Raw genomic sequence first — 17871 nt, 5'->3', positions numbered from 1 at the left:
CATGCATCCATCCATCCATCCATCCATCCATCCATCCATCCATGCATGCATCCATGCATGCATCCATCCATCCATCCATCCATTCATCCATCCATCCATCCATCCAACCATTATCCGTCCGTCCGTTCGATTGCTGTTTTTAGATTTTAGCCTCCAGCTAGAGTTAGTTTTTCTGTTTTCCTGCTTTTAGCTTGAGCCTGTCAGTTTCAGCTCCTTCAGTAAATCTCCTGTGGGAAGCTCCAGGTCCTGATGTATGAACGCCACGCACGCCGTGTTCCTTGCACACGTTGGCATGGATCAAAACAAACGTTGCGTGAATATACACAAACTTTTCAGCCAAAAGTGTCAAAGTACAAAGTCCTAAATCTGTCCTAAAACCACTGAAATGTGACTCCATTTGGTTTTCTTTTTATGAACTCTGAGGTTTTACGGATCTGAATGCAGCAAACATCAACACATAAATCCCCTTCAGAGGTGAAACAGAAATAAAATCAGGAATTCTTAACTTGTTTAACAACTGATAATAAATAAAACCTCATAAATACCTGCCTTGTGTTTGGCTGCTTTTCTTGTCTTTCTGAAGATATCTCTGCTTGATGAAACAGGCGCAGAGTCCAACCAGTAAAACAAACCCAACAGCGATTCCACCAACAATCCAGTCTGTCCAACAAAACAAAACATTGATATTAGGAACCAACAGGAACAGTTTGGAAGAACAGAAATGACATTTTTAAAAGCCATTGTTGCTCTGAGTCTTACAGCTTCTTGGTGTTTTGTTGCCACTTTCTGTCTCGTTGAATCCACAGGATTTCTTCACGTCGATGAGAAGAGTCTTGTTGTCTGCAGGGTTGGCAGCTACACATTTATACTCAGAGTCTCGGCTGCTTTTGTCCACAGTGATGGATATATAGAGCTGAGAGCTGCTCTGGTTCAGTATCTCTTGGTCTCGGTACCAGAACAGGGTGACCCATTTGTCCACGGAGCAGCGCAGCCAGCAGCTGTCAGAGCTCACATTCAGTCTGATCACTGCAGGAGTCGGAGCTGAATCTGCAGAGAGAGACGAGGCAGAACCACATTATTAGAGTTCTGTGAACGAGTCATCCACACCTTTAATACCTCCCAGCTCTGTGTTGGTATTCACCAGGCTAAGTGTCTCCTGTGCTTCCCTTCACTCCTGGTTTTAAAGGTTTATTGATGAGCTGTGAGGCCCTGAACGGACAGGCTCCTGGTTTTCTGTCCGCCCTCCGGGTCCCTTAGTTTGGATGATTTGATTTTAGGTGTTCTGGTCCAGATCAGTTGGGCTTATTTGATGTTAAACCCTGTGAGCTGCAGCTGAGGTGGGGGGAGGTTTGTTCAGGTGTAGATATGAGACAGATGGTTCAAACTGCTCAGCAGTTATAAATGGTTATCTCTTCCAGCTTCTTCCTCTTTTTAAATATGAATGTTGGTCCACTGAACAGCTGTCAGTGTGTGCATCTCAGTCAGTTTATGTCATAAACCTTGTGTATGATTAACTCTTCCATCTGAAGCTTCAACTCAACTCTGTAGTCTGATCAGAAGCTCAGTTACCAAAGCCCAGAGGAATTTATATCAGATTATTTTCTTAGACAACAAGTGGAGGTCTGGTTTTCACCATAAATGGAGCAGGAGGCTCCAGATGTGTTGCTTTGGTCTGTAAAGCTGATGTTCCATCAGGTTTGGTCCCACAGAAAGACTCCATGTTTTCAAACTGTTGGTAATCAGACATGTTGGACCTCATGGTCCGCCTGACGCAGCAGGAAAGGACCTCCAGGGTCACCAGATAGGAAACAACAAAATGTCCCACTGCTGCTTTAAAATGGTTGTAGTTTGACCCAAACTCTTGTTTGTGCTGAAGGAAGCTTATCTTTTCCGCTCAGCGTGGGGTGGGGGTTAGCACACAGGATGTGTGTGTGTGTGTGTGTGTGTGTGTGTGTGAGAGCACACGATAGGGCTTGTTGTTGTTGATCAGACTGTGATAATATCTGGGCGTTCACGAGAATAAAAACAAACATAAACTATCATATATCTGGGCTGAAACTAGTTCTTGTTTATCGTTTAGACCCTAAAACTCTCATATAATTACAATAATTACAGTATATCTGGCAACCCTGGCTGGCACTCTCACACACAGAAATGCTAACGAGCTCCCTTCAGTTCAAACGTTCATTAAAAGAAAAAACAACTTTAATATTGTTTGTTGTTATTTCCTCTAATTCAGACGTTTTAGGACAAAACAGTTTACTGTTCCTGAACATGAATAAAAAAAGCTTATATAACTGTTCTTTTCTGCTTTTAATCTCTGGGTAAATACATTTAAATTCTTCCTCAATAAATCTCTGAGAATGTTACAAAAACTCAAAATGATAATAAATATAAAGAAAACATGAACAGACTTGAATAAAAACATTATTTTTGCTTTAATTTGCAGTGCACAAACAGGACTACGTTCGATTTTAGACCTGATGCAAACCGGGAGTGACCGACCCAGGAGTGATCGACCCAGGAGTGATCGACCCAGGAGTGATCAACCCGGGAGTGACCGACCCAGGAGTGATCGACCCAGGAGTGATCAAACCGGGAGTGACCGACCCAGGAGTGATCGACCCAGGAGTGATCGACCCAGGAGTGATCAACCCGGGAGTGACCGACCCAGGAGTGATCGACCCAGGAGTGATCGACCCAGGAGTGATCGACCCAGGAGTGATCAAACCGGGAGTGACCGACCCAGGAGTGATCGACCCAGGAGTGATCGACCCAGGAGTGATCAACCCGGGAGTGACCGACCCAGGAGTGGTCGACCCAGGAGTGAGCGACACAGGAGTGACCGGCCAAGGAGTGACCGGCCCGGTAAAGATCGACCTGGGAGTGACTGACCCGGGAGTGAACGACCCAGGAGTGATCGACCCGGGAGTGATCGACCCGGGAGTGAGCGACCCGGGAGTGAGCGACCCGGGAGTGATCTTTCTGACTGAAGTCAAACTGCAGGTTGGAGGGTTTCATCACTGAAAGGCTCCTGTTGTTTCAGATCAGTGACAGTTTGAAGCACAAATGCAGGAAAACAAGACGGTCTTGATTGGTGACTTTGTTCTACTTTTCCTTCTCAGGTAAATTGTTTACTAATCTGAAATGTCGTTACCGACCCGACCTGTCAGTCTAATAACTCTTCCTCGTCTGCAGTAATGTTGCTCCAGGCTGTCGTGATGAAGAACGAGCTGAGCTGAAGGCAAAGCTCTGAGTTCACTGATCCGTCCGTGTTCGAACCCTCAGCTGTGGTCACCAGGTTTGGATCCAAACTGAAACAATGAGATCCTGAATCCAAACATCTTCCTCTGTCGGGACGAGGTCTGGTGAGGAGCTCCATCATCCAGGAGGAGCTGCTGATCCTCCTCATCAAAGAGAATCAGCTGAGGGGTTCAAGCATCTGTGTCTCCTCCCTGAGGGACATGAGGACACGTCCCACTGGGAGGAGACACTTTATGGTTTTACATCCAACTGCACTAAAAGACATTTCAAAATGTCGACTAACTAATTAGAGTTAGTTAGTTCCTGATAGATGTGTTCTTCATCCTTCTTCATCCTCACTGCTCACATATTACCTCCACCTCCAGCCTGAAAACTGACGACTACATCCAACATCATCAGATGTTTCACACAGCTGGAGACGGGAACATCAGTGGAGCCAAATCCAGACTAACATCTGGACAGCTGAGGTCACTGTGGAGCCCAGATGTTCGACTGTGACCATCAACACACTGCTGAGGAAATATGAGTCAGAACATGAGACTTACCGTACACTCTCAGGTTATAGGATGATGTTAAAACTTCTCTATTTTTAGACTGAACAGTATAAACTCCTGAGTCGTTTCTCTGCAGGTCAGTGATGGTAAAGAGTCCAGAGTTTCTGTCCCACTCAAGTTTCTTCTGGTAAATTTCCCTTATTATATCAAATTCTCCTTTAGTCACCAAAGCAATGTTTTGTCTTTCTTTTATAAGAAATCCTAATTCCTTCACAACGTTTGGAAAAGTGATGCTTCCTCCAACGACTGCTGTCAGGTTCTTCTTCTCATCCTCAGCAGAAGAAACAATCATCAGCTTCACTGTAAAACAGAAACAGTCAGATCAACTCACAGCTCAGAGTTTAAAGCATAAAACTTCCTGATGGTTTATTTACACTCTTATTAAAACCATCAGAAGCAATTTGTTGGTTTGAAACTTTCCACTGAATCTTCCTGCTGCTTCTACTTGAATCTTTAATGAGAACTGCTTTAGGATCAAATAGTTCCTCTGGGAGGATAACTGGGGCCTGAGGACTTCCTGAAACAAAACTAAAGTCAGATTATTGTTCTGCTGACACAGATCCTGAGGCTTTTCTCTGAGGCACAGGAACATTTCACAGAAACATGTCTGAAGTCAGGAAGTTGAAGCTCCAGTCCTCCCTGATTGGCTGGAGGTTTTTACTGATCAGCTGAGAAACTCCTGATCAAACTGCAGAAACAAATGATGGTTTTATATCAGAAACTCTACATTTTAGGCCAGCTAACAGAGTTTTTCTTCTGCTACAACTACTTCTGTTTAGTTCATGTTTTTTATGGTTTAAAGTTTGAATCTGAGCCACAGATTTTCTGCATTATTCACACAGGGATGCTGTGATGCCTTCAAGTTCCATTAAAGAGTCTTTTAGCCTCCTCAGATAAATCGAATCCTTCACTTTGGACATCTTTGCTCGCTCAGCTGCTGACTCTGAGGTTGAACAGACCTTCGTTCAGGACTCAGAGGTTTGAATTTTAGTTCCAGTTTTTATTCAGGCCCACGTTTCAGAGCGATGCTTCTCTCTAATTATAGAAACATGTAATCTGTGGTTTAACTCCAGCAGCTCCGAGTCTTTCAGCCTTTAGTCATAATTCAAGTTATCATGAGTTAGATTTATCTCTAATAAAGAAACATCTGAAATATGACTGACCCTGACCCTGATGGTCTCTGTGTTTAATCAGCAGCTGTATTTACAGTAAAAACAGCAGAATTTACAGCAAACAAACGAACACGGGACAAAAAACAGAACAAGGAAAAAACATTTATAAAAACTCCAGAGTCATTCAACTCATGGAAAAACGCCTCTGAGTTTTTTATTTTATTTCCACTTTTAGTTGAAGTTTTAGTTTCTCAAAGGTTTAAATATTGTTTCCCTGAATCTGAAGTGTCTCCTGATGTGTTAATTAATGGATTCAAAGATTAATAATTAAAATAAATGTCTCAGTTTAAAGCTGCAGATCAAACAAGCTGAAGGTTTTGATTAAAATATATAAAATATGTAAATACTCCTTAAAGAATCTGAAAACACAGGAAGACTTATTTTAACCAAATAAAGACTTTCAGCTTCTTCCTTCTTGTTGGTAAAACTACATTTTGAAACTTTAAATATTTTTCTCTTTAGATCCATGTCAGTTAACTTGAGCTTTATGTAAAAACTGGAACTGAAATGTAAAATATTTATTTTACATTTAGCTAACAGGAGATTCACAAGCTGAACCAAGAAAAACAAAAAAATATTCTTTTTATCTTCAGCTTCATTAAATAAATTTAATTTCTTTAGTTGTCTTGTTTTAAATCCAGATTGTATTTTCTTCATAAATGAAGTTTTAAAAACAGCAAATCTTTAATCTTTAAACAGTTATATATAAAACATGAAGTACAGTCCACCTCCTTCCTGAGACCCGAGTTCGTTCAGTTCCACGTTTTACTTTAACCTTAAAATGAAACAAATCTAATCTCATTTTTCTGAACATTTCTTGATTCACATCAGGTCCAAATGAGCCCAAACAGAGCAGAGAAATTAGAAAAGCTTGCTCAGGTTTTAACTTTAACAGATAAACAACAAACAGCTTCAACCAGTAAACTCTCTGCATTCACTCTGAAGAACTTACCAACAACAAATAAAATGATTCTTTTCTGCATCTTCAGAGTTAAATGGAGCTCGACATCCTTCGTTCTGTTTGTTTCTAACATTCAGCAGCTCTGCTGCAGGGAGAACGGGGGAGGAGGGGAACCGCCTTTAAACAGGAAGTAAAGCTCAACATCGTGCTGAGATGGGGACTATTTCAAAACAAACTAGAGGAACTAAATTTTCTGTGAAAATAGGTGAAATAATTTACTGCAGGAGCTGAAACAAAGAGAAGCAGCAGAGTTCAGAAAGAGATGAGATGTTTGATGTGGTTTCATGCAGGAAAGTGGAAATGTTGACATTCCTGCTTCTTCACAGCCATGGAAGTTTGAACATGACCAGAAAGAACTGTGTTCTTGTTCTTACCACCTCAGGAGAGCAAAGAACGTTCTCAGTTCTTGCAGAGTAAGAAACGAGCTTCAAACATGGTTATATATGGCAGCAGGCACCTCTCATATGCACACATCTCTGCAGGCAGCTGTAGGCAGGAGATGTTTCCAACAACCTGCCCTCATGTGCAGAATGACTCACTGTGCAGAAAAACTTGTTGCAGGCAATCGGTGGACGGGTCTATGGTGACGTTTATTCATTTGCATCATTATATTTTAGTTTTGATGACAGCTGAATAAAGATCCCTCCTCCTGTACTGAGATCCACATCGTACCAACCACAGACCAGAGATGAGGAACTTTAATCAGTAATAAAAGAGGTTCTGCAGCCCACTCCCTGACAGGCCAAAGCTTTCCAGATGTTTCTACTTTGACTCCATGAATTAAGAACAACAGAGACTCAGAATCCCAAATGTTTCACTGGCAGCTGGTTCCTGCATCCAACTTCCTTTTATCCATCTTTAGATGAAAACTGAGAAGATTCCTCTCCTTTCTGTGACCTCCATCCATCTGGAGTCCAACCAGAGACAAAGAATTGATTTAACAAACCACCAAATCACCTGTTCTTAATGAAGTACACACCTCGCAGCTGTAAAACTGAAAACAGCTGAACTGTTGATGCTGAAGAATTTCTCAGCATTTGCATCCTTTCTTTTCAAATGGGTACAGAATAAAGATGTAAAATAAATCTCACACCATCAAACAGAAACTCTTGGTCATGCTGCTGCAGCATTTTTAATCTTCCTGTTTCTGTTGCAGCAAACCACGCAGCTCTTCCTGTTGACTGAAGGCGACAGAAGCAGATCTCTGCTCGACCATTCAGGCTGTCTTCTTAACCACACTGATGGTTTCAGAAAGGCAGACCAACAGTGTGGTTACATGTTACTAACAGTTCCAATAAACTAAACCACAGAACCAAGTTTCTCACACGATCTACAGCCATGAGCCCACTCTTCTTCCATCAGTGAGAAACTCGTGCTGTGAATTATTGACATGTCCAACAAATGTCTGCTCGTTTTATTAAAGAAAGAACAACTGAAATAACTAAACTTTATTTTGTTTTCAGCTGAGTGTTTTGGGTCATGATCCTGTTGGACCCATGAGCTGAGACTGAGACCGAGCTTTCTGACTCTGAGCAGAACATCTGGCTCCAGGAGGCCTTGATAGTCTTCAGGTTTCATTGGACCCAGAACAGAACCAGGACCAGAACAGAACCGAGCCTCCTCCATGTTCCCCTGTGGGTTCAGGGTTCTGGTCTTTGGTTCTGGTTTGGGTCTGTGGACACAGAGCTCCAGTTTTGTCTCATTTCACTCTAATTTTATAACAAATGAACACCACAGCTGGTGGTAATTAGATCCAACCATCATATGACAGGTCAAAGCAATAAAATTCAGAACAAAAAAACCCTTGAAATACAATAAATCAAATTTCCAAACTCTGATATTTAACAAAATAGCCTGCAAACTAAAAATAAATAAATAAAACAGAACTACTCAAAAAATTACTTTAAAGAAACAAACAAAATACAAAGACAAGAAATCCCTCCACAATGGTATGCCCCGATGATGTCATCCATGACCTCCCACACCCATTGAAGCCCCTCCCACACACCTACTTGGGCTGCAGTCGACCTGGTGAGTCTAACAACTCAAAACTAAAGAAACATTTATCTAAGGTGTCACCTTTAAACAAAACATAATAAATGTTAACTGTCACTCAAAGCACAATTACATAAACAATATTTAACTCAAACGTTTTAACCATCTAAAGAAAATAAATCAAAATACAAATAAGGGACGAATGGCAAATGAATACAAACCCGACCACTTCGTGCATTTTGTCTTTTATGATCTGGTGTCCTCCTTGGTCGTCTTCCAATAAGTCCACTTTGTCTCAAACACACTGATGACCTTTGACCTTGGAGTTCACCTCTGACCTCTTTGGTCACCATTCAGATTATCTGTCTCTTCAGTTTGTCCTCTTGTGGACACATCCAGGGAGGTTGTCTCCAGTCCTGTGGACCTTTAACCTGCTGCTCAGTCATTGTCTTTCTGAGCTCCTGAGACAACTCTGTCCTCAGCTTCCTGTCCTCCATGTTCAGTGAGGTACACACCATGATCCCAAACAGCCCTGTGACTACCTGTCCCCCTTTAAACAGACAGCCTGACTGATTTCAGGACTGAGGACACCTGTGATGCTGATTACAGGACATGTCCCTGAGGACACATTAGCTTCAGTCTGTATTTTCTTTAATCAGGGCTCGTTGCTTTGGTTTGTTTCTGAGAATAATTCTGTTGAACCAGAATTCAAACCTGATTTTTATTGGAGGATTTTTTCTTCTTCTTACTTTCGTCAGTTTCAGGTTATTTCAGTGACCTTTGAGGGTTTTTCTTTCTGTAACAAAATGCTCCAGACATGTTTGTTCAGATGTGTTTCATTGTTTTTGTCATGTTGTATAATAATATAATGTCTCTTTAGAGTTTTAATTTTAATTTAGTTTTAGTTTTATTTTACTCAGAGGTTGAACTTATTGTTGATGTTATATTTCTGTGTGCATAATGCTGGAACAGGTTTTTAATCCAGACTCAGAGGGAACACGAGACCTGACTTGTCTAATCTTGTCCAAATATTTGGTTTCCAGAACACGTGACTTCAGGTTGAACTACTTCTGCAGAACTGCCAACGCTCCGTCCTGTTTTTACTGCTGGATTTAGTTCCACGAACTGGGAAAAACCCTTCCTCATCTTCCATAAAGTTTTCCAACTTAACGCTGTAAGGCAGGAGTGTCCAAAGTATTTCCCCCAATGTAAAAATGATGTAAGTTTGGTGAATGATGAGGAGCTAACAGGTTTACTCTGAAGATCCCTGAAACTGATGCCTGTTGTGAGGAGCAAACATTTCATAACAAACCAGCTGACCCTAACCTTAACCCTAGCAGCTAGATGATGTTTGTCTGTCTGTAAAAAGCAGGAAATATCACTTAAATCTGATCATTTTAAGAAGAAATGGAGACGAGAAGAAAAAGCAAAAACTTTGAAAGAGAAACTGGATCTCAGAGCCAAGAAACATGACAAATCCCATAAATCCCAGGACTGGAATACCTGCAGCAACATGTTGCCTTCAACGGTGTTTCTGCACATCCAAAGCTTTTAAAAACAACAAGTTCTGCTCAGTTCTGCTGGAAGGTTCTGTGTTCGGTCTTTAAACAAAGAACAAACTGATGCTGGAACCTGGTATCAGCAGAAACTTTCCGAAGCTGATGCAAATGTTAAACAAATCCTAGCTTTGTCGTTTATGTAAATTTTCCATCTGCTTTGAGTCTACAGGTATTTCCACATCTCAGAACTCAAACTTTTCATCCACAACTACAAAAATGTGCAGCAAGGTTGGCCCACACCAAAGTAAAAAGCTTTATTCTTAGAGACGGTGAGGTGGCCGAGTGTCCCTCCAGTTTTATTATGGATGGAAACATCCGGGTCACCAAACAGGAACTCCACTGGACCAATGGAAATCTCTAATTTTGTAACACAAATCATGTGTTTTTAAGTCCGAAACCATTTTTAAGAAGGAGCGATGCAGAACAAGAAAAGGTCAGTGGAAAACGTTGTGTGGGAAATCATTTGCATCTGAATCAGCAGACGAGTCAAACGTCCTCCTACTGAACACTTCTGATGAAGTCAGAGTTGTCTTAGAGCAACAAACCTCCACACCACGACAAACAGAGACAGATCTGCAGCTTTCTGTGATTTCATGCAGCTCAGGATGGAGGACAGACATCTTTAAACAGCTGGAACTAACAGTCATCAGACAGACGATAATTAGATCTGAATCTAAACCTGGAGTAAAATTATAATTAATTGGTTTGTCATGTGTACACTGCCCTGAGATGACTTCTGTTTAATTCAGTTCAGTTTATTTAAATATAGTTTTATTTAACGCCAAGTCAGAACAAAAGTCATTACTTTTACATAATATATGTAAATTTACAAAAAAACATTTACTTACATGATGAAGAGCCTGTTCTGAATTACTGCTGTATAAATAAAGTGAACTGAATCAAACCTAATTAAATAAAGTATATCAAAAATATTCAGTTTTTATGTTTTTCTTTCAGTTCTGCACCAAAATAAAACCCTGCCGGGTCCATTTCTCTGACTTCAAACATTAATTGTTTTTAGAGTTTTTCTTGGCTGATCAGACTAAAATAAACACCTTTTATCTTAGCTTTAAAACACTTTTTCTTACCCGACTCGCAGCTCAGGAACTGGGAGTCGGGTTCAAATAGAGCCATTTTTAAACATGAATACTCCCAACACAATGAGCAAACCTGAAACACAAAAGTCTCTTGTTTTGTTGACCTTTTGTGACGTGGACACGGTCAACATGTCTTCACTTCCTGCAGAAACCATGAGGTAAATTTAACAATCTGAGCCTCATTTATCACTCTGATCCATCTGAATAAATCACATTCAGACACCGATGGACACATCAGAGACAGCCAGGGGCTCAGTGTCCTGCTCAGGGACACTTGGACATGTGACTCCCGCCAGGAATCAAACCTCCAACTCTTTCATCAGAGGACAGCTGCTCTAACCGCTGATCCACAGCCTCTCATTGTCAACATTTGTCCCGTTTCTGTCCTTTCATGGCCGAGGATGTCCTCATTGTCAGACTCGGGTTTCAGTGTCTTATATTTCACAGGAAATCACCTGAGAGACGACAGCTTCTCACCTAACCTCCACCTGAGACACCTGATGAGACACTGAAGGGATTCCCCCCTTTTTTCTGACAGCTTCTTTCTTTCAGGCCGGGTTCTAAAAGCGACGGGGAACTCCAGCCTGCAGAACAGAGACAATGGGAACGCCTGCCTCGTGCTGATAACAATAAACCCTCCTCCAGGTTACCCGTTTCTATCGGGCAGTTAAACAGAAACAAATAAAGAAAAAACTGCCCATCCAAAACAAGAAGTTAATCTTCCCTGAAAGCTGTTTCTGTCTGCAGGATCCTCCATTAATGAGGCGTCACAACAACCGAGTTAAAGAGTCACAAGCACTGAAAATACAAACTGGATGTATTTAATGCATCACCTGCTGCCATGGTGAAGGCAAACAGCTGCAGGTTGAGACTTGATGAAATCTCCACCTTTAATCACAGATAAGAATCTAATTAGGCTGAAAAACCACCAAGCTGCAGTAAATGTTGGTACTGGATCTGTTTTTGTCCTCTCTGTAGTTTCAGCTTATTCCTTTATTATACTTCTGCTTCCTTAAACCTGACTTCCTGTTTTATTTTGTAGTAATAAATCTTTTGTACATTTCAGTCGGTTTGCTTCCTGTCTGAGCTTCAGTTCTTACCTGAGTCCCACCTGGTTGGTTATGTGTTTTAGATTTATTTCCTGGATTGTTGTGCTTCCTGCCTGCGTCTCGGTGGAGGATCTGAACCCAAACGGAGGCAGAACACGGAGGAGTTCACATGAGAACTAAAGACAAAAACAAAGAGCTGAGCAGGAAGACACGAGGGGACAGGAACTCAACAACAATGAGACAGGAAGTGAAGAAGATGAACTGGTTTTAAAAGCAGAGGGTGATTGTTGAGCGGACACAGGTGAGCGATTAGTAACAGGTGACAGGTGTGGAGCTACAGGTGAGACAAGGAGCAGAGGAAACAGGAAGTAAAACTGCACATGGAACGAAACACAGGAATAAAAACAGAATTAAAGAAAATAAACAATAAACTGAAGAAGAAACTCAAACTTAGATCCCTGACAGCCGGTTCTGTTCTGACCCGCTTCATCCATCCAGTCCTTCGTTGTTCTGGATCACAGGAGTTGGTCTCTGTGTCCAGCTGTCCCTGTGTGAGGCGGGGGACACCTGGACAGGTCTCCACCTGGACAGTTCTCCAGTCCACCACAGGGACACCTGGACAGGTCTCCATCCACCACAGAGACAAATGAGACAAACAACATTTGACCCTCTCACGTCCATCCAGGGACAGTTCAGAGTTACAGTGAAACTAAGACACATGTCTTTGGTCTGTGGGGGGACACCGGAGAACTCGTTCACGGGGAGATCATGTAAACTCCACCCAGAAAGACTCTGAGAGGCGAACCTGTGACCTCTCACTGAGAGGCGACAGCTCTAATCACTGCCCCACCGTGCCGCCCTGTTGACTGATGGATCTGATGTCCATCTGTCTCTATGTGTCCCTGTGGTGGACTTGTGACCTGTCCAGGTGTCCCTGTGGTGGACTGGAGACCTATCCAGGTGTCCCTGTGGTGGACTGGAGACCTGTCCAGGTGTCCCTGTGGCAGACTTGTGACCTGTCCAGGTGTCCCTGTGGTGGACTTGAGACCTGTCCAGGTGTGCCCCGCCCCTCACACAGGTAAGCACTGGCTGCCTGTGACCCAGGAAGGAAAGCAGGTGTGGGATCTGAAGGAAGTTCTTACACTGAAATAAATGAGTGTCTCTCTCTGTCCTCAGTGCCAGGACACGGGGGACTCTTTAACTGTCACATCTTATCGTCATCACAAAAACCCACAAGAATCCCGAAGTATCTTTGAAACTGGGCGTATTTAAACAGATTGCAGCCATTGAGGTGTATTGCATTCTTCTGACCACTTACATAACTCCTACGACACTGAGTCTGGCTCAACCCATCTCCAAAATAGACCCAGAGTGTTTCCTGTGTTCCAGGAAACATCTTGTTATCACCACCACTGTTCTGTGTTCTGGCAAAACACCCGGACATTCCTGACATTTGAACAGAGCTCCTCTTCCATATTTGGTGAACCCTGCAACATCTCTGCACCCTCCTGCGCTCTCCTCCACAGAAACTGGATGCACCTGGGAGGAAAACATCTCAGCCAGTCAGGAAGTCTCCTCAGAACATGTGTGGACAGGTTCTTGTTTTCATTCCTGATGAGTTGAAAAGAAAACATTTCCACAGAAGTCTGCAGATAAAAACTTTTTTCCTTGATTGAAATGTGAGTTCAACAGGAGAACAAGGTTCTGGAGGTTGTTCTGGTTTTCTGAAACAGGATCACTGAAGGTTCTCAGAGACTGGTGAAGATCAACCAACAGGAAGAACATTTAAAAGAATCACAAAACATACTTCAGCTGCAGGTTATGAAGGAAAAACATCCAGCTACAATCAGATAAACTGCACTTCAGAGCACCGTGCAGAACGTTTCGGTTCTCAGGTTGTTCTAGATTCACAAATCTTTCATGTAGACGTTCCTTTGACCCGTAGAACCCAACGTTTCATGTCCTCCTTCTGCTCGGTTCCACTCTGTAGAAACGTTCCAGGAACGGTTTGAGGAGCACAACAATCAGTTGGAGGTGTTTACTCCAGTTTTCCAAACTGCATCGAGCATCTGTGGAATGTTCTGGAGCAGGTCCAATCCACAAAGGCATGAAGGCCCCACCTGCTGCTGAGAAGGTGAAACAGAGACCAGAGGAGACCTGAGGGGACCAGAGGAGACCTGAGGAGACCAGAGGAGACCTGAGGAGACCAGAGGATACCTATGGAGACCAGAGGAGACCTTCAGAGATCCGGAGGAGACCCTGAACAAATTGCTCCGGACTGGTTTGAAACTGTTGTACTCGTTTCTTTTTTTGTGAACTTTTACACAACATTTAAAACGTTGTTTAAGCAGAATAAGTTTGTTGAAGTGTTTATAAATGGATGGATGATGGTTGGATGTATACAGTGGTTCTCTGTTCTCCTGTCTCAGACCTCAGGCTGTTCTGCTCAGCAGCTTCTAACCTCAGGAGGTCAGCTGACCTCAGATCTGTCAGCTGACTTTAGATCTGCTGCTGTAAGAGGAAGAAAAACTCACAGATCAGTTCAAACTGTTCCCATCTGTAAAAACAATAAATCTGTCAGAAGGTTTGTGTCAGCTGTGCAGAAATCTTCAACCGCCTCTCATCTGTCAGTCAGGAGCACGTTTCATGATGACATCACTTCTTATAACGGAGCTGAGCTGCTTCAGCAGACCAGCTGGGATCTGCAGCAAAGTCTTCAAAATGTGTAAAATTTAAACAGACTTCAGTGGATGTAGTCTGAAAGAAGCAGGAAGTGAGAAACTGTCACAAACCAACAGCTTTACAGACAGGAAGTCTCTCAGGTGGACATGTCTGAGGACACCTGGAGCACAGAAGCAGGAACTGCAGCCTGCTTTTATCTCCTCCTGACTCTCTGCAGAGCTCAGATCTTCCAGACAACATTTTTGCTGATCGGAGGGAAATTAACACCAAGCTGGGGTTTATTTTCATTTTCACAGTTTCAGAGCAGCAGAAAGAAACTTCAGAGACTGGATCAGTTTGAGTGAATTCAAAGGTTAATTCAGATTAAAATAACTTTCATCAAACAAACATGTGACTCAAAGGAAGAAGAAATCATCTCAAACTTTACTTTCTGTTTATTTCAAGACTTTAACAGAAATAAATCAGGTGTTTGTGTGATATATATACAGATCAATAAATATAAGAATTAACTCTTATCTTTATTTTATTCAGATTTTTTAATTAAATGAAAATATTCAGGTTTTTAAATAAATTTATATTCAGATGTTCAATTAAATATTTGATTAAAACTTTAGTGTGGGTTAGTTTTTAAAGTAGTTTGTGTTTTTTCAGTTCTTGGATGTTTTATTTTTATTACTTAAAGTTTTTTTTTTATTTCAGAAACTTTTAGCAGCTGAAGGGATTCATTTATAAATAAATGTTTTACAGTTTAACAAATTATACAAAGAAAAATGACATCTAATGCAAATTAAAAGCAAAGTTACTAATAAAAAGGTAATTAAACTGTTACCATGGCGACCAGAGAAAACTCAGATGTGTCCAGGTGTAGTTTTCACATCATTAACCTGTAAAAGCTGCACAGACTGGAGATGAAGATGATGTTTTTGTGCGAATGCTTCTTCTGTACGAGGAATGTTTTCAGGTCTCAAACTCTGACTTTCTTTTTGTCCACACAGTAAAATAACCGAAGACTGAAGGAAGAGAAGCTTCAGATACTTTGATAATTTGCCTGATGACCATTTTCCTCCCTGTTGTTCAGCAGGGATTCATCAGATTCCTGAGGAGAGAACATTAACAGATCACACTTTATTTCCTCTGTTTTCTCTAAATAAATCTGTTTTTATTAGAATTTAAATTGTGATTCTCCTTGTTTCTTATTAAAACAGAAAACTCAGCTTCTGACTGAACTATAGACACACCACCTCCTCCCAAATAACACGGTTTGTTTATTTGTTTGTTTGTTTGTTGTGGGGATATTTTATTGCACAACTTCCAGTTCCAGTTTTCATGGCTGCCCCAACCATGAAGGTCATCTCCAAAGAGAGCCACCTGATCTCCATTAACACCAGGTTCCACAGAGAGTGGTCAGCTCTGAACAGCTGACTGAAAATGTCTCCAAAAGACAAACTGACGACATCCTTAAATCCTAAACACTGAAGCTCACTTCATCACTGCAGCTGCTGGACTCAGAGCCAACAAACCAAGAAGGCTTCAAACGTCTGACCGGTCCAGTGTTGTACCAAACTGTCAGAGATAGCCTCTTCACTGAAGTCAGAACCAGGCTGGATGCTCCTAAAAGAGCAGCACAGCTGGACAGGAAGAGGCTTCTAATGAGACAGCTGACAGCAGGCATGGATCTGAAAGACAACCAGACTGAGGAAAAAGTCTCCCTGGATGATGTAAAAGAGGCTGCAAACAGTGAGAGCTGACCCATCACCTGAAAACTACAAGTTTTTACCAAAACATTACGGTTTGAATGAAGTATATGAGAAATGCACGACTCGGCATGTGAAATCTGGTCCAGAACTGGTTTAGTCCCGTAAATTTACAGAAGAACCAGTCTGACTTCAGCTTCAGCTAAAGTTACAACAAAATGCTCCTGAACACGTTGATCCACCACTGAGGAATGACCAGAATGCTTTTAGAGAACAAACTTCTCCGCTGGTCTCACATCAAGAAAGGTTTCGGTTCAGTTGGGAGGAAATGGTATCCCTGAAAAGATGACAACACATTTGCCAAGTTTTCTGCTGAAGGTGAAACAGATTCACTTGTGCTGAGGTGACCTCATCTGTGTAATGAGGTGGAAACTACAAGATCATCATGAACATGTTGGCTTCACACTCAGGAAAACAACCCCTTCCAGAGATCTCTGCCTCTGACTCTGCAGATCACACAGACAGTTTCTGAGGAACACGGCTTTTTAAAGAGGCAGCTTCTAAATAAATACCAACAAGATGACAGTAAAGATGGACAATACTCAACGTCTCTGTTGTGTTTTAATAACAACACATTTTACCTGTAAAGCACTTTTCTGAGTACTTAAAGACGCTTTTTTATTCTGGGAACCATCAACGTCCTGCGTCAGACTGATGGAGGAAACAGGACTCTGTGTCGGCCATGATGGACCGATTTCTAACTAACTAACTTGTTTGTTTATTTATTTAAATCTTTTGCTCAGGAGATGCACCGTAAGTATAAATGAAATTCTGTTTTTACTTAATGAACAGAACTGATCACATTTGGAAAATGTCAAACAGACACTGAATTTCATGCAGCAGCAAACTACCCAGGAGGATGTGAAAAACAAACAAACAAACAAACAAACAATTTGATTTCAAAGATTCACAGTCAGAACATCAACAGGACCCAGACAGAAATACCTCTGAGGAGGAGCGGCTGATGTTAGACAGCGGAACTTGGATTTGTGTTTGAACATCATCTGGATTGGAAACAAAAATAAACACAAGAGAAGAGGGTTTATTTTTAACTTTACAAAATGTTTTTGTGTGAAAAATAACCACAGATTTTAGCCTGTCAAACCACTGTCAACCCAACAATCTTTCAGTATTATGGCTCCTAAACCTTTCAAAATAAATGCTGTCAGTTTCATGTTGGTGAAGGTTCTCATCAGGATCCTAAGGTCCTGAATCTGAAGGCTTCTCGTCTGAGGAGATTTTTCTCCTCAGACTGAAAAGTTTGAAGTCTAATAATGTAAATGCAGTCAGTATAAGCTTGGAAATATAAAAGATTCAGACTGACGACATTCAACAAACTAGAAAGCTCCGATGAATGAAACAGTGATATATCTGTGCATCCTTTAAATACAAGATGAACAGAAGTGGAAATATATTCACATACCTCTTTTTTGACCTCTTTTGATACGCAGAGTTGCAACAGCAAGAACACCAAGAACAACAAGAATACCAGCAACGATCCAACCTGTGGAAAATTGAAACATCAGATCATAGTTTAGTGTCAGGCGGTCAGGAGTCTAACTACTAACATTTCAATTAGTGGACAATTTATAACGAGGATTGTTGGGAAAAAGATGCCCCAAAGAAATTACCACAAGTTGGAATTAAACTAAATTAAACGTTGGTGAGGCTGCATGAAGTAAACTGCTGAACCGTGTATTACCCATATTAGACACAAACTCCTCCAGGAACAGCAGCTGGAGCAGACGACAGCAGACGACAGCAGAAGACAGCAGACGACAGCA

At 41.6% G+C, this 17871-nt stretch overlaps 2 protein-coding genes across 4 annotated transcripts in view; both read right to left on the bottom strand.

The window, feature by feature from the left end:
* The window catches only part of LOC108251395 (CD48 antigen), a 17313-nt gene extending 5476 nt beyond the window's left edge, over positions 1 to 11837 (bottom strand). Inside the window, exons 1-4 of one of the 3 annotated variants that reach the window (XM_025002987.2) lie at positions 11703 to 11837; positions 3810 to 4118; positions 760 to 1047; positions 550 to 660 (exon numbers count right to left, since the gene is read on the bottom strand). In XM_025002987.2, the coding sequence (XP_024858755.1) occupies positions 550 to 660; positions 760 to 1047; positions 3810 to 4110 (700 nt within the window). In that variant the 5' untranslated portion in view covers positions 4111 to 4118; positions 11703 to 11837. Of the gene's footprint in view, positions 1 to 545; positions 661 to 759; positions 1048 to 3809; positions 4119 to 5942; positions 6087 to 11702 lie in introns of those variants that run through there. The other 2 variants (XM_017441674.3, XM_025002986.2) reach the window with 2 other exon arrangements.
* Positions 11838 to 15137: 3300 nt separating this feature from the next.
* The window catches only part of LOC108251394, a 6509-nt gene continuing 3775 nt past the window's right edge, over positions 15138 to 17871 (bottom strand). The window contains exons 6-8 of the mRNA XM_037974606.1: positions 17511 to 17591; positions 17033 to 17091; positions 15138 to 15429 (exon numbers count right to left, since the gene is read on the bottom strand). Coding sequence (XP_037830534.1) covers positions 15361 to 15429; positions 17033 to 17091; positions 17511 to 17591 — 209 coding nt within the window. The 3' untranslated portion in view covers positions 15138 to 15360. The remainder of the gene's footprint in view (positions 15430 to 17032; positions 17092 to 17510; positions 17592 to 17871) is intronic.

This window comes from Kryptolebias marmoratus, linkage group LG3 (assembly GCF_001649575.2).
Source record: "Kryptolebias marmoratus isolate JLee-2015 linkage group LG3, ASM164957v2, whole genome shotgun sequence".
NCBI lineage: Eukaryota > Metazoa > Chordata > Actinopteri > Cyprinodontiformes > Rivulidae > Kryptolebias > Kryptolebias marmoratus.
Note: the sequence above shows the minus strand (reverse complement) of the source record. Positions and strands in the feature narration are given on the sequence as shown.